General features: G+C 42.2%; 1 protein-coding gene across 2 annotated transcripts in view; it reads left to right on the forward strand.

Moving 5' to 3' along the window:
- The window catches only part of SETBP1 (SET binding protein 1), a 383555-nt gene that overhangs the window by 14136 nt on the left and 353036 nt on the right, over positions 1-16383 (forward strand). Inside the window, exons 1-2 of one of the 2 annotated variants that reach the window (XM_011949329.1) lie at positions 2317-2495; positions 6348-7005. In XM_011949329.1, coding sequence (XP_011804719.1) covers positions 6520-7005 — 486 coding nt within the window. In that variant the 5' untranslated portion in view covers positions 2317-2495; positions 6348-6519. Of the gene's footprint in view, positions 1-2316; positions 2496-6347; positions 7006-16383 lie in introns of those variants that run through there. The other variant, XM_011949328.1, reaches the window with a different exon arrangement.

Here is a 16383-nt window from a genome sequence, read left to right on the forward strand (position 1 = left end):
AGTTTCAGAAAGCTACCTGGCATCTTCAACAAGAAGTATGAACCATAGAAAAGGAGCATTAAGAAACAAGGAGGAAACATTAAGAAACAAGGAGGGAGCATACTGTGATGAAAAGACATTAGAGCCGACTGAAAAGTGGGTGCATAAAGTAAAAGATTGCAGGGATACAAAATGTGCAGTTGCAGAATTTAAAGAATCCACAGTGAAGTCAGTAAAGGCAAAGGGGGCATGGAAAATAGAATCAAATCAAATTGGTATTATGGAGAACAGATTGGGGTATGCTTTCCCACAAGGCAAAAGAAGGAAAGAAAAGCAGTGAGAGAGAAAACGATAGAAATGGAGAACAGAGATGAGAGCTCTAAACTCAGAATTATAGGAAAAACTTTGAAAGAAGTAAGAACCTTTTAATGGAAGAAATTGCCAAAGGAATAATTGAAGGGAACATTCCTGAACTAGAAAGAACCTGTATCTACAGATGCAAAAGACTCATTATGTTCCAGGAAAATTAAAGGGAGAGAGCTCCACACTACACTCATTTTGTCATTAATAAAATTCTAACATAATGAAAAAGAAAGTCTTCAATTATAAACGCATAAAGCAAGTTGCCTATAGAGGAAACCAAACCAGGCCAGCCTCTGTTTTCTCTTCATTACTTTAAATGCTGAAAGACATTCTACAAAGTTTTGAGGCAAGAAGTTCTAGCCTGAGAATTATCTAGTCAACCCAGTGTCTTTTACGTGTGAAGATGAAAGAAATGCCTTGTGGTATGGGAATTTGCACAGTCCAGAGCCGAGGGAGGACTGAGGATGAAGAGCTTGGGGAAGTTTGCAAAACTTCAGGAATGAAGCAGAGCACTCTTCCTGTATTTGGGATTGTTTGCCTTTAAGACCCAAGAGGTGCGTGTGTTGTTCATGTTTATTTTGTAATAAGGAGCATGGAGTTCTACTACCAAGAAATACGGTAAAACATTTTTAAAAAGTAAAAACCATAAACTAGTGAAGTAGGCCAGGTAACCATCATTTTTTTTTTCAACTATGTTGATGAGACACTGAGGCTGAAAGAGGCTTATGAGGGCTCCTAAGTGGCAGAACTAGGCCAGGAATTCACTTCTTTTGGCTCCTGTTGAATATACTAAGGGCCCTATCTCTACCACCTTGTCCTTTTGGAAAGCAACAGTCAGGATGACAGTGGCCTGTATGTACATGGCACCTGAGCAAAGCAGAAGAGCGAGGTGAATGAATGATGCTGGGAAGCCCAGCTTGAGTTGCTTTGTTCATTTGTTAATTCAGCCATCCAGCATTTCTTGAATGTTCATTTTGTGTCGGGCATGGTGCTAGGTGTTAGGATTATGTGGATGAATATAACCCAAGTCCTGCCTGTTCCCAGGAGACTCACAGTACTGCCGTAAGGGAGAAATACCCTCATGTACTCGATAATATGATCTAGCAGCTTGACAAGGGTAATCATATAGACCAGGCACAGTCTAAGACACTGGTTCTGACTCTAGGCCTTCAGAACCACCAAGAGGGCTTGGTAAAAACCGGCGTGTTGGGCCCCAGCTCTGGAGCCCTGATTCAGTAAGTGGAGCTCAAGAACTTGCATTTCCACCAAGCTTCAGAATAAGTAAGAGTTCCCCAGTTGGAGAATGTATTTTAGACTAGGAAAAAATATTCCATCTGGCAGTTTTGGAGGGGAGGGAGGAAGTACTCTGGAACTTATTTGGATATAAGACACATCTAGCCAAGCAGGATTCCCCTGGCCATTTGGAGAAATAATTCTCTAGGTTCATGCTGTTCATTTTGGAGTGTACCCATAGGTCTATGGCTCTGCAGGGCAAAATTACAAAGTGTTGAGTGTGAAAGAGACTTTAGTCCCAACCCATTCATTGCTAAGGCAAGTGTGGGTCATAAGAGATCCACAAAGTATGGGTAAAAGACTCAGAGTAGCTTGTCTAGCATCTGACTGCCTGTGAACAGCAGAGCTAGGAATAAAGACTGAGTTTTGGACTCCTATCTCAGTATTCTTTCCAAATACATCTATTTCCTTTCCTTGCCCTTTTGTTTGCTTGGGGCTGACAAGGCTGTTATCTCCTAAGCAATTTTATCTTTCCTATCCTCCTCCACTCCCAGCCCCCACTGCCGCCCTGCCTAAGTCCTGCAGGCAGTCATAGAAGGGTTAACTTTTGTTGGACTGAAGGCCTGAGCCAAGTACAGAGTGTCCATTGTGTGCCCGCCCCCTCAGGAGGAGTCACTGACTGCTGGAATGTGACAAGGCAAAACATTTTTACCTTGCCTTGGCTTCCCCAACTCCGTGAGTGCGTGAGCCTGTGCGTGTACTCACACGCGTGTTTTGGCAGGGCTGAATCACAAGAGGACTCGCAGTTGACACCCAGACTCACCAAAAAACTGAACTGTGAATTTGAGGAGGCAGGTACGTGCTGGGAAGAAAGCTAAAAGAGAACAACAGCTTTGTGTGCTGATGAAGTAAACAGACAGGTTAGGTTTCTTTGCTGTTTCTTTTGAAAGCTTATTTTATTTTATTTTTCTAAGATGAGGGTCACATATGGACACCAGGGGCTGGATTATAATCCTCAGGATAGGCAGCAAATTTAGCCAGGGCTGCTGCCTGGGTGGGTGGAGCTGCAGTGGGAGTAATTTGAACTATAAGACTTTGAATAGCTGTCAGGGGGCGAAGCCATGTTCATTCAGAAAAAAACCTTGAAGTCCTCCAAGCACCTAGTCCTGCAATGGGTGCTATGGGTAATGTCAGCATTATACAACCACAGTTAGTCTCAGCCTGAGGCTGAGCTGCAATCATGTTAGAAAAATAAGATTTATATGCTCAAAACAACTAGAAGACAATACAAGGCTGGTATTTAGTGATGAACTATACAGCTGGGTGCAATGTCAGTGCAGCCAAGGAGTGAGCACCATGGTCTGGAGTTTACAGAATATTGCCATGGAGAAGTGAAGACTTGGGGATGACCTGGAAATATGGAAAGGCTTGGGATCTTTTGATTCATTTGTTTATTCATTCCTTCATGCAACAAACATTCAGCGAACACCAATTGTGTGGCCGGCATTGCAAGGATGAGAGGAAGTGGATATAAGAACAGATTCTGTATATTTTGAAAAATACCGAAAGAACTATGTATAACATTGCTGTGGAGACTAGTTTGACTTGAGTAGTGAGTGCAAGTTGGTGGCTAATTTGCTTTGGTCTTTTAAGGTGAGACAAGTATGAAAAGTCTGGAATAGATGAATTCCTAAAGATTAAGGCTATTTGAAACTGCATTACTGTTTTACCTACAGTATTTATTATGACATACTCACATTGCCCTGGTTTGGGTCTTCAAGCAACATGAAGGAAATTTCAGCTGAACCTTCTTATGGCCCCCTGCCTCTAACATCAGTTTCCCTGAATCCCACCCTCACACCATGTACCAGAATTATCTTACTAAAGCATAGCTTTGATATTATTCCTTCCTTGCTGCCATTCCTTAAATGGCTTCACATTACCTGTAAGATAAAATCCAAACTCATTAGCGCAACATTCAAGGATGTTCATGACTTTGCCATGACCTTTTATTTCTAGCCGTATCTCTCACAGGTTTCCAGTTTCTACCATACTTCCTAGCCAAACATCAATTCCCTCTTTCTTCTGCATAACCCTGCACATACCTGCCCGGGACGTGGCATCATGCCTTCCCTTTATCTGCCACGTCTTCCTTCTTCCTGCTCTTCCTAGGAAACCTCCATCAAGATCAAAGATCTGTCTTGTGTTCTCCTTGAAGCCTTTCTGTGTAGTTTCCTAGCTGTCTACACCTTGCCCAAGTGGAAAAAACTTTTTCTTCCTTTTGATTCTGTCCTTTCTTATAGTACATATAAAGTTCTGCTTTGTTTTAGAGAGATTTGTCAAATCTCCCATCAAAAGCATAACTTCCTGGAGGAAAGAGATTGTATTTTCCTTGTATCTTAGTATTTTGATTTGAGGAGAACTGAAAAAAAATTTTTGAATTGAATTTTTTTTTTTTATGGATCTCTTATGACTTGAATTTTAAGTTTTGGAACTTTGTCTTGTACACATAGTTAAATGTAAGAGATGATTGTTTCATTTATTTCACTCTGAAGTGAACCTTTTTTTAATGGAAGGTATTTTCTTAATATTAATAATATATTCGCTGTATAAGCCCATCAATTCATCTAAAGTTTAGAGTTCACCTTCTTTTATTATATCACAGAATCTGTAACATACATTTCCCTACTCTGGTTCAAAGGTCCAAATGGATTTCATTTAGGAACTTTGTATGTATATGCCTTGCCTTTTCTCCTAAAATCTACCTGGGGAGATTTTATAGGTAGGTATTAGAGAATTAAAATGTCGTTGGAGATTCCTGCCAAAGGGAATAGACTCTGAACATTACTGCCATAAGAAAACATGGCTTGCAATTTGCATGGATCTGGGATACACACTGAGAAAGACCTACTGGATTCTTACCACTTGACAAATGGGGAAATGCCCTGAGGTACATTGATGTCTCCAACAGCTGGGGTGGTGTCTGACACTAGTAAGAGAGGCCTCCGTAAAGTCAGCTTGAGTATAACTTTTTAAAAATGATGTGTGTTATTGGGCAGATAAATCTAGATGACACCAAAGATCTTATCAGTAAAAGAAACATCAAGTGTCATCTGGTCTAACTTCTCCCCACCTCCCAAAGTGGAGACTGTGTCCGTCCTGTAGCGTGGGTCACAGGTGGCTGTTTTCAGTTTTGGCTCAACAGTGTCAGTGAAGATGCTCATGCTCTCACTAGGCAGCTTCTTCTTTTTTAGAAAAGCTGTATTCATTGAATCTTCCCTGAAGTGGAAGCAGTTGTAAATGTATCTTTCTGCAAAGCTGGGCATTTTCCGGTAGCTGATGCTCCTGGGCTTCTCTGGGGAGCAGGGTCCATGTTGGAGCCTGGGCTGCCTTCCTGGCTGGCTTCCTGATGGGGCGTCAGCTAAAAATGTGCTGATTCTGGAGAGAGAAGACAAACGTCTGGTCTTCAGACTTCCAGTTCTTGGTTATTCTGAATGTGGCTTTGCAGGCAGCGTTGGGCATTTTCTGCTGGGCACATTTGCCAGCCACTTCTTTAAATTGATGGGCTCAGAGGTAGAAACCTAAGATGAACAGTTATGTCTTCTGCTGGGAAACTAAAGTGTTCAGCAGCTGAGAAGGCTTGAGTGTGATCCAGCCTACAGCCTAAGGGCGGGAGGATGTGATGTTTGTAGCCCCAGGGCTCTTGGTTTTCTCTTGAGAGTGAGCATTTGGGCTTCCTTTTGGGCTTTGAAAATTATGAGTATGAAATTGGGAATAATGGAACGTGGGGTGAAGAAGTGTGAAGGCAAGTTTAGCTGATCCTGTTATAGTTTGGAGAGAGCCTAACTGATTTTTCTCTTCTCATCTTGGAAGAAGGTAGAGAGGAAGATCCTGTGGGGACTCCTGACACTTCCACAGGCCTATAAAATGCTCCTTCTCTTCCTTTTTCTCCTTTGCTGCTGTGGATATACAATACTACTTCATTTAAGAAACCAGAAAGGGAATTACAACTGTCTAGAAAGGCTATTTTTATCTAAATAATTGATAATGATTAAATACCTCCTTTTTATGTCAGTAGAAGCATTTGTTGAGGTTGTTTTCCATTAATCACAGTGTTATAAGAGATTTGCCACTGAACTCTTTTTATTTTCTTTTTGTGAGCCTCACACCTAAGCTTTGCATTTGCTTGAAGAAATAGAGAGGTCTTTGCATAATTGAAATAATGCATAGTGAAAAATGATAAAGGTAAAACAGTTAAGAGATAGGCTGAATGCCCCTCCTCCAAGTGGGTGGAGAGTTTGGCCCAGGCAGCATGGGGGTTGTGCTCAGCTTTGCAAACTGTTCTTCATATGTGAGAGAGAAGTGGTGCAAAAAGCCAACCAAATACAGTTCCAGCAGACCTGAGCCTCAATACTTCAGACTTCCCTTTCGTCATGATTGGTTTTAACAGTGACTCACGGCTGAAGCTTCAGTATAAAGAAACCTCTAGCTTGCTACCGGGCTGGAGAACTCGCACCTCTTATCTTTTTTCTTGGGCCTACAGCCATAAAATTAATAGCAATCCATTATGAAGGCATGTGTGAATGTGTTTTTCCCTCTGCTCTAGTAAAATCTAATTTGGGGATGTGCTTATTCTGGTTAGATGTTTTTCCATCACTTTTTTTTTTTCTGGATGCCATAGACAAGTGGAAAGGGGCCTCTAGAAGTTAGATTGTGTAACCTTTGAGGTCATTTTCCTTTCTGCCATGCCTAACTGTCTCTTTGCTTCTCAGTTGCAGATCTGATCTCTTCTGAACACCTCATCGTGTCTCCATCCCTGGGAATCTGACCCTAGCAACTGGACCATTTTGTTCTTGGAATTTTGGGTGTCCTCTCTTCTCACCTTTCCCTTTTCCCTTTTCCCCTTCCCCCTCCTGAGAACTCCTGAAGACTGTAGAGATTGTCATGGAGTCCAGGGAGACCTTAAGCAGCTCCCGGCAAAGAGGGGGCGAGTCAGACTTCCTGCCGGTCTCCTCAGCCAAGCCCCCAGCTGCTCCTGGCTGTGCAGGAGAACCTTTGCTCTCCACTCCAGGACCTGGGAAGGGGATCCCGGTGGCCGGAGAACGCATGGAGCCAGAGGAGGAGGATGAACTAGGCTCAGGGCGGGATGTGGATTCCAACTCCAATGCGGACAGTGAGAAATGGGTGGCAGGAGATGGTTTGGAAGAGCAGGAATTTTCTATCAAGGAGGCAAACTTCACAGAGGGAAGTCTGAAGCTAAAGATTCAGACCACAAAGCGGGCTAAGAAACCCCCAAAGAATTTGGAGAACTATATATGTCCACCTGAGATCAAGATCACCATCAAGCAGTCTGGGGACCAGAAGGTGTCCCGTGCTGGAAAAAACAGCAAAGCCACGAAGGAGGAAGAAAGAAGCCACTCCAAAAAGAAGGTAGGAAGCACTGTCTTATAGTTGTTTTTGTTTGTTTCTCTGTTTTTGCCATTTTATCCTCAACTTCTTAGGGTCTATTTATATATTATACTTGACTCTAGAACAACATGGGGTTGGGGACTCAGACCCCTGCACAGTTAAATCTGTGTGTAACTTTTGACTTCCCCCAAAACTTAACTACTAATAGCTTACTGTTGACCGGAAGCCTTACTGGTAATATTATCAGTTGATTAACACTGATTTAATATATTATATATATTATATGTATTATATACTGTATTCTTTCAAAAAGTAAGCTAGAGAAAAGAAAATGATCTTAAGAAAATCAAAAACAAGAAAAAATATATTTGCTATTTATTAAGTGGAAGTGCACCATCATAAAGGTCTTCATCCTCATTGTCTTTATGGTGGGTAGGCTGAGGATGAGAAAGAAGAGGGAGGGTTGAAAGTCTTGCTATCTCAGGGGTGGCAGAGGTAGAAGAAAATCTTCATAGAAATGGACTCTTGAAGTTCAAGCCCGTGTTGTTCAAGGGTCAACTGTACTTATCTACGCATTAATTACCAATCTCCTGGATGGAATATTTAAGGACTCATGAAGAAACACCTCTGCTATAATCTTGGTATAGTATCTAGTTCATTGTCATATCTTCTGCATGTCTGACAGCAATAGCTATAGAATTGTAATTTTGGAGAGTTCCTGTTTATTGTATAACAGCCAATTGTCTGGCTCAGCTAAGCCATAACAAAATTTTTAGTAATTTTTTCTTTGTTTACATTAGTTTTCATAGTTAGGAGTGAGATATTAAAAAATTTGGGTTAATCAGAACAGTCAAGAATTGTTAAAATCTCCTTTTGATTTCAGTCATTACTACTGTAAATCTTCCTAAGATGAGTCACTCGCCTGACTATGGAAGCCCTGTCTTTGTAGTAACTAAGACTCTCACAGAGCTGAAAACTCATCATTGTGAAAGCCAGTGATGCGCATTAGAACTGGAACTGTAGAAAACCAGAAAAAGGGGCAAGTGATTGGCCTGAATCTCTGTCCAATACATCATGGACTTTTAAGATTGGGCATTGACTTAACTTGGTTGGTTGTTATTTTCCTCCTAAAAGTCAAACATGGATGTGCAAAGTAGCTAGACAGGTGGTTGGTGGTGTCAATTGCTTGGGAATGAATGAGTTCATATTTCATTGAATTTATTTTGTATATTAGGGAGTTACAGTGACTTACAGTGACCTCCCTTCCTGTGTGTGGCACTCAGCTGTGATAGCAGACGACTGCCTTAGTATAGTAAATTTTTGTCTTCGAGAATCTTTGGGACTTGGGGATGGCCCTGAAAGAAGCCCTTTTACTGACAGAGTTTTGGGGTTCTAGGTTGTAGGTGTTAATCATAGTCTTTGTCACTCTCTCCCTGACATTTGATCATTTATTTGGGTTCTAGTTATGTGGATTAGCTAAATATGGCACAAATGAATGAACTTCTCTTCTTTATAGCCCAAAGATAATCCATAGCATTTCTGTTACCATTAGGTTTTGTTTTGTTTTTAAGCTCTGGGGTAGTTATTTTCATTAAAACCACTAGGAATCATATTATTTCTTTAGCACAGGGGGCTTGTGTCCATCCTTATACTGGGTGTTGTGCCTGATCTTGTTGCATTCAAAATTCAAAGAATGGGCTAGAAGAGACTTTCTGGGTGACTGACTCATCACAGTTTGCCCAAAAAATCTCTCTTGGTTTCAAGACTGAAAATTCTGCATCCAGAAATTGTCCCAGTTCCTAGAAAACTGGGACAATTGGTCACCTTAGTTTAACATTTTGGAAGACAAAAGAACTTTTAGAAATTGGTTTGTTTTGCCAGAACATAGAGGTCGTGCTCTCTCCTCCCCCATTACAACTTTGCAGTGATTTCTGAGTACTCTGTCGTGAAACCAAAGGTTTAATCTCCACACATACAGAAACTTCCGAAATTCGGGCAAGAAAATGCAATAGTTCAAATCAGGCTCTGAAAGTGAGGCTTTGCGTTGGAGTTGGGTCTCTTCAGATACGAAAATGAATATCTTTGTTTCTGGCCATTGAGTTGGCCAGTTCTTTGTGTGTTGTTGTATTTTTGAGTGGGTGGGTTGTCTTGAAAAATGGTTATCCTTTGTCTCCATCACCTTCACTGCCAGGATTTAAGCAGCAACCCACAGTTTTGGGAGTTCAAACCCAAATTCGCTGCCCTAAAATGAGAATACCTTGTCCTGATTAGGTACCACTTTTCCTAAAGCCACTGATTGTTCCCAAATATAGCTTTCTCCCCATTGGAACACACCAGAATACGCTTTGGAATCTGTACCATCGGGATGATTTCAAAGCTGAAATGTGCAGTGGACCTTGGTGATTATATCTGAAGTTCTCAGGCTGGTCGTTTACATCCAAAAAGCTGGATGCTCTTTGTGGACTTTATGGGAAAGCAATAAAATTGCTTATTTGAATATGTGATTTGCCTTTTTTTAATAAGCATTTTTATGCCTCAGCAATTGAAGAGGACAGAGAGGAAGGAGAAGGACTGAAATGCAATGCACAGTGCTCTTTATGATGATGCTGTGATGGGAATACCCTTCAAAACTTTTTGATTGTTAGAAACTTGCTTCATGTGGTACTTCTCCACCCTTCTTACGTTTATTCATGCCTAACACTGTTACTTTCCAGAAATGAATTAATAAAGCTATCATCACTGAGTCTCAATTACTTGATAGATGACAGGAACATTCTCTGATCTCTATGGGATGAGAATGTTAACTTTATTACCCTTCAAATTCCTGCTGTTTTGCAACCAGAGAGTAAGCAAAGGCTAAAGCTGAGGGTGAGATGTGGAAACCTTGACTACTGTGTGTGTGGGAAAGTTTAGTGGCATAAACTTGCAGAATTTACTTACTTGGATGAATGAGAAGTATGTGATCAGTAATTTGGCACAGAATGGATAAGGATGAGGTTTTGTAAGCAACCCACCAGCATCTAATCCTGAAGTCACCTTCTGGATCTATTTTTATAAGTTGTACCACTTTTTGAATAAGTGGACATGGAGTGGCCTCTGGGAAGCAGGTCCTACACTAGGAGCTAGAAAGGAAGCCCTGTTAAGCTGATCTTTGAGCTGTTAGTGATTCCTGCTAAGGAGTCATCTGAATATATGTGCTGACTTTGAGCCTGGGTTGGCAAACTATAGCCCCTGGGCCAAATCCAGCCCCCTGCTGCCTGTTTTTGTGTTGCCCCCAAGGGAATAATGTTTTTTTTTACATTTTTAAAAGGTTGGAAGAACATCAAAAGAATAATATTTTGTAATATGTGAGGCATATGAAATTTAAATTTCAGTGTTTATAAATAAAGTTTTATTGGAACACAGCCAAGTTCATTTGTTTATGTTTTGTCTCTGACTGCTTTTTATTCTAGTGGCAGAGTTGAGTAGTTGTGACAGAGGTACTATGACCTTCAAAGATTCGACTATTTACTCTCTGATCCTTACAAAAAATGTACATTGATCATTAACTTAGGGTAAGGACATAGAGTTTCAGGATAATAAAGGTTTTGTTTTATTTTGTTTTGCTTTTCATAATTCAGCCTCCGAGTTTGGAGGCTGGGGGGAATTAGGTGTTATCTTATGTGCTGCTTTTTGTTGTTGTTTAAGTGAACTAGTTAATTTTGCTGAAGTCATTGCTTGACAGCCTCAGGCAAAGACAGCTTATATGGGATCCCAAATGATTTTCTTTTTCACTGGTGTTTGTAAAGAAAGCTCTGTGTGATAAGGGTAGCATGACTTACATATTATAGGCTAGTTCTCTGTGACGTTAACTCTAGTTATACATGTTCCACTGCTTTGGGAGGAAGGCATTTATGTCTAGTATTGTTAACAGCCTTGTTCCAAATTTTAAACCTAGGGCTAACTCTCCAAACTGGAGAGGGATTATAGATGGTCAGGGAACATCGCCACTTAAGTGGTGAGTTGTGAGGAGGAGCCCATGTACTACCTCCCTGGCTCAAGGATGCACGGACTCTTCTAACCAGGATAAAAGTCCCTTTTCTTCCATATAAAACTAGGATAGGAATTGAGATGCTATTTGGGAGAGGGTCTATGATGAGTGGATTTACATGAGGTGTGAAAGCAGCATTTGGTAGAAGTAGGGGCTGAGGGGAGAGCTCAGAACCTACTTTGGGGCCTCTGAACTCTCCTTTGGACAGGTCTAATTTTGCAGATGGATGCTACATGTGTAACTTGTTCTTTATCATGGGACCAACGTGGTTGCATCTTAAACTTACTCAGGTAAGTGACTTAATAACTTACACTTCCTCAGGTTCCCTTCTAGGTGATTAGATTAAAACAACAGAGAACATGAAGATGAGTCTCTGGAAGAATGTTCCAGTAGTGGGACACGGTGGCTCGCACCTGTAATCTCAGCACTTTGGGAGGCTGAGGTGGGTGGATCGCTTGAAATCAGGAGTTCGAGATCAGCCTGCCCAACATGGAGAAACCCCATCTCTACTAAAAATACAAAAATTAGCCACCATGGTGGTGCATGCCTGTAATCCTAGCATCTTGGGATGCTGAGGCAGGAGAATCGCTTGAACCCAAGAGGCAGAGGTTGCAGTGAGCTGAGATGGTGCCACTGCCCTCCAGCCTTTTTGGATGACAGAATGAGACTCAATCTAAAAAAAAAAAATTCCAGTAGTGACAGGGTTTTGAAGAGTTTCCAAGCTGGGCAGGGCTTAGCAGCTCTTCTCTTTCCTGAGGATGTTAGGAGTCAGGGACACCTGCCTAGATTCAACAGCAAGATAAGGGCATGGGAGTTCCAGATGGATGCCATACAGTGACTCAGGGTAGGAGATGTGGTGTGATAGTCTGACACCAAGCAGCCTTGTGAATCTGGATCTGCAGTATGAATTTGCTGAAACTCTAGTTTCCTCATCTGCCAAATACAGGTGATGATTTCTACATGATATAACTCAGAGGAAGATTTTAGAAGAAAATGGATAATTTACAGAGTACACATCATCATAATAACTCTGATTTCTTGAGCTACATGGCAGACTCTCTGCTAGCTGTTTTACATTACTCACCTTATCTATTAGTCCTCATAACAATCCTGCCAGGCAGATCTTATTTATTTATAGGAACTTGAGGCTCAGATTGCTTCAAAGGAGGAGGAGCTGGAAGGGGCAAGGTTTTCCTATGAAGCCAATTCTGTTAGACTCCAATCAAATGTGTATTACAGTCTCTAAGTTGCCACACCCTATAAAAGTAAAGGATTTCTGGAAGCTGAGGATCACTAGAGTGTTTCTTCCATACTTTCTCATATAGCAGGGGTGGCACAAGCATAATCTGGCACATTTTCCTTAATTCTAAGTTTTCCATGGTTTTGAGAGAGCATTCAAATCTCACTAGTTAAAGCCCTATTTTTTTTTCATTTATTGTATTTACAAATTTTATTTGCTTTTGACAAAAATACAACTTCTGTTTCATTTCTTTGGATTTAATTTTTCCTCCTCTCCAGTTCCACTGGGAGATCTTATTTCGTCCTGTAGCAAGGACTTCAACCTTATACCCATCAAGTGCCTGCCATGGTCCTAGAAACGCATTCAGGATTTGTCTTGGTCTAGACCATCATCATATGCGTAGGGAAAGACTCTTGTATTCTCTCCTGAGCATTCACAATCTGCTTTTGTGAAGCCAAATAAGTCGTGCACTAATTTCCTCCTTACACAAAGAGCAAACACACAAAGTATGGATGGGAAAAATGTTTCTTAGGTGTTGTTGATGGGAAGAGAGGTTGGCATCAGATTGCAGAGATCAATGAATGTCAAATAAATGAGTTTGAATTTAATTCTGTAAGTAGCAGGAGTGCTCAGAGGGCTTTGAATCAGAGAGAAGGAACCGTTGCAGGGGTGCTGGGGAACTTGGTGAGAGTGACTCTGTGCAGAGTAGCTTAAAATGGGAGACATGAAAGCGGAGCCTTTTGGTAACACAGTTGTCAGCAAGGAGAGATTGCTCTAGGGTTCTTCCCTTTTCCTGGCATGTCCTGAGAAGCACATTTCTCTCTTGACCTTTAATGGTCGTAGCAATTTTGTTTACAGGTGGGTGAGGAGGGGGCTATGAGAAGAGGTGTTTGGCAGAGGGTGAAGGGTGGCTTGCTTTGCCAAGGGTGCAGGTTGCCTGAACTGTGGCTGCTGCACCCATGGTTTTCTCCTCCTCCACCCTAGTGGGTGGCTCAGAGAGCCTTCTACTCTCCTGGTGGTTCAAGTGTCCCTCCCTTGCCGTCCTCTTTTGTCAGCACTTTCTCTGGTCATTCCCAAGTATTCTGCTTTACAGAAGACTTGGCTTCTCTTCTTCTGGGGGTGGGAATGTGATGTTTCAAACTCCTGGGAGTATGAGCTTCTTCCTCCACAACGTCCTCATCCTGACTTGGAGATCAGGTCTCCCTAGCATTTCTACACAAGAGGTCGAATTTCCCCTCTTGTTTCGTTTTAGTTTTTATCTCTTGAGATTTAAAAATGTTTTTGTTTTAAGTACCACATTTCTATATATTCATGAGAATGCCTGGAAATTTTGTTTCCTGATAGATTTCTCCCTGATTATGTTATAGCTAAAGCAGCAGGGAAGGCGGGGAATGACCTTTTCTGCATGGCAGCAGGGAGCATTGGACATGTCAACTGAAAGTGTGAGGGAAAGAACCTTGGCCTTGGAGATGGGAGCCCTGGGCACCAGCTCTGCCTCTGTGACTCACAATCACATTCGGCCAGCGTACTTTACCTTCCTGCTTCTCAGCTTCTACATATTCCAAAAAAAAAAAAAGATGAAGAAGAAAAACAAAGCAGCATTTTCCTTCCGAGGTCTTGTTTCTGTTCTATAATCTAGAAACTTTAAGGGCCATATGTTTCATCAGCAGGGCAAGTGTTTCTCTTTAAGAACGCTCGTTACTATAAACAGATTTTTGACCTCTGTTTGGAACCACTGTTCCGTCATCATCAAATTGTTTCCTTTTAGCACCAAATGTCAAAAGATCTAAAATCATGGGAGCAAGGGTCAGAGTTGAGCTTAAAATGTGGTGATTTACCAAACTTGTGTTCCGTAAGTATATTCTGGGAATATTTGGTTATCCCTCAACCCTGTCTTCTATTTTTCCCTTTTTTTCTTCCTGTGTTGGGGATTCTCCGGGGGTTTAAAATATGTAACTTGGCTGTTTCCTCCTGGTTTGGTGTTCTCTTGTTTGTTTTTTTTCTCTTTAGACTCCCCCAAGGAAGGTTTTCTGGTGAATTCTATGCCATTGAAAATGCATCTGGCAGAATAGCCAGCAGAAAACTGTGTTCTGTTTAGACAGGAAGTCATTTATTCTCTGAAGCATGGCTAGTATGCTCTGTATGTGAAATTCTAGGTGAGGAGTTCAGGGTCTGTTAGAAAGAGCCTCCAGTCTGGGAATGGACTAGAACTCAGATACCCTGATTCCAGGAATGTGGTCTCTCTGCCTCTGAACAGAGACAGGCTGCAAAACCTTAGGCAAGACTTAACCTCTTGAAATGTTTCCTGACAGTTGGAAAATCAGGGATAACAGCAGCCCCTCCTTGTTGATGTCACTGTAGTGAGGTTGAAATTGTCTGTTGGGCACTTAGGACAGCACTTTGCTCAGTATGTCCTGCTCTCATTGCTGTTTGGCGTCTCTCCCGGCTGACCACCCACAGGAACTTCCTTAGTTGAGGCACAGAGTGGGCACACAGTGATCTGCAGTAGTGCTGGGCACTTGGAAGGCCTGGACTGTGTTGAATTATGTGTTAGCTGGGGGGCAGTACCAGGGCCTAATCTCTGATGCCTGGAGAAACATCTATGAGTTGAGCATATCACTAATGATTGTTTTTTTTTTGGTGTTGGTGGTAGGAATTGCTATAGGGATTTATTTAGAGATAGTTCAAAGGTCTTTTATCTCTGTGGTCATTTATCTGCCAAACGGGGATGACTGCTGAGCACAAAGGATGACTCAAAATGAGACTTTCAAAGCAGTGTCAAAGGAACCACCAAGTGGGGTTCAGCTGGCGGCTGCTACTCTTCCAGCATTTGCAAAGTCGTTGCAATTTTACATCCTCAAAAAGTCCTCTCATTGCCTCATTGCTAGTTGACCCGCAGTTATATTTCCTTTTTTTCTTTTTAATAAAAGGCAAGAGAAACAATCCCTTTTTGCCTTTTCCTACCACATTGTGACTTTTCCGATTCCTGCCAGTTTAAGTTAAAAACATCCCACCTTCAAGCTACAAAATGCAGCATATCCCAGGACATCCCCCACCTGCCTTGCTTGTTTATTAGACACAAGTGGCTTTGTTCAGGAAGTTACTGGGAGCCGCTGAGGATGGTCAAGGTGGAGAACACAGGGTGGGTCTCAGAGTCCGAACTGTGGCCTTGGTTCGGGTTCCTGACAGCATTAAATATAGAGTATAAACAGCACAAGGCCTTGAAGCCATGCATTTTAGGAGTTGTTTTTTTTTTTTTTTTTTTTTTGAGATGGAGTCTCACTCTGTCACCCAGGCTGGGGTTCAATGGCAGGTTTTTGGCACTCTACAACCTTTGCCTCTGAGGTTCAAGCAATTCTCCTGCCTCAGCCTCCCAAGTAGCTGGGTCTACAGACCCATGCCACCACATGTGGGTAACTTTTGTATTTTTAGTAGAAATGGGGTTTCACTGTGTTGGCCAGGCTGGTCTCAAACTCCTGACCTCGTGATCTGACCGCCTCAGCCTATCAAAGTGCTGGGATTACAGGCGTGAACCACCGCACCCAGCCAGGAAGTTTTTAATATCCACAATAAACTAAAAATTTGCGTTATACTTTGCACACAGCCAAACTGCTTTGGGGAAAGTGTTTCAACATGCATGGTCCTCAGAGTGACTTTACTTGGAAGGTTGACATTAAGGCTCTGGTCACTCCCCTCTGGAGCCATCAGTGGTCAGAGGAAGAGGCTGCCAGAGAGGAGGGCAGGAGTTAAGTAGACCCAGGTCCTCAAGAGGTGTACAGACAGACACAACACCTTCACTGATTTTTAGCCACACCATGTCCTATCGAGTGGGCCTGAGGCTGAATTATATATTGACTGGTGGATCAGTGAGCCCCTGCTGCTGGGGGAGTGCAAGCTGAGGCCGCCACCTGAGTGTGTTGAACAGGAACACCCACAGCCCTACATTGCCAGAGGTTTGAACTATGCAACTTTTTTTCTCTTTTCTTTCCCTCCCTCCTCCACATCCCTTCCCCACTCCTCCCCCCTCCCCTACTCCTCCCTCCTCCCTCCCTCCCTCCTGATTGTTTCTGCTGCTTGGCCCTGGCTGTGGGTAAACTCCAGCACTGCAACTTCATCCTGGAGACCCCCA

This window comes from Colobus angolensis, unplaced genomic scaffold (genome assembly GCF_000951035.1).
Source record: "Colobus angolensis palliatus isolate OR3802 unplaced genomic scaffold, Cang.pa_1.0 Scaffold299, whole genome shotgun sequence".
In the NCBI taxonomy this organism is placed as follows: Eukaryota; Metazoa; Chordata; class Mammalia; order Primates; family Cercopithecidae; genus Colobus; species Colobus angolensis.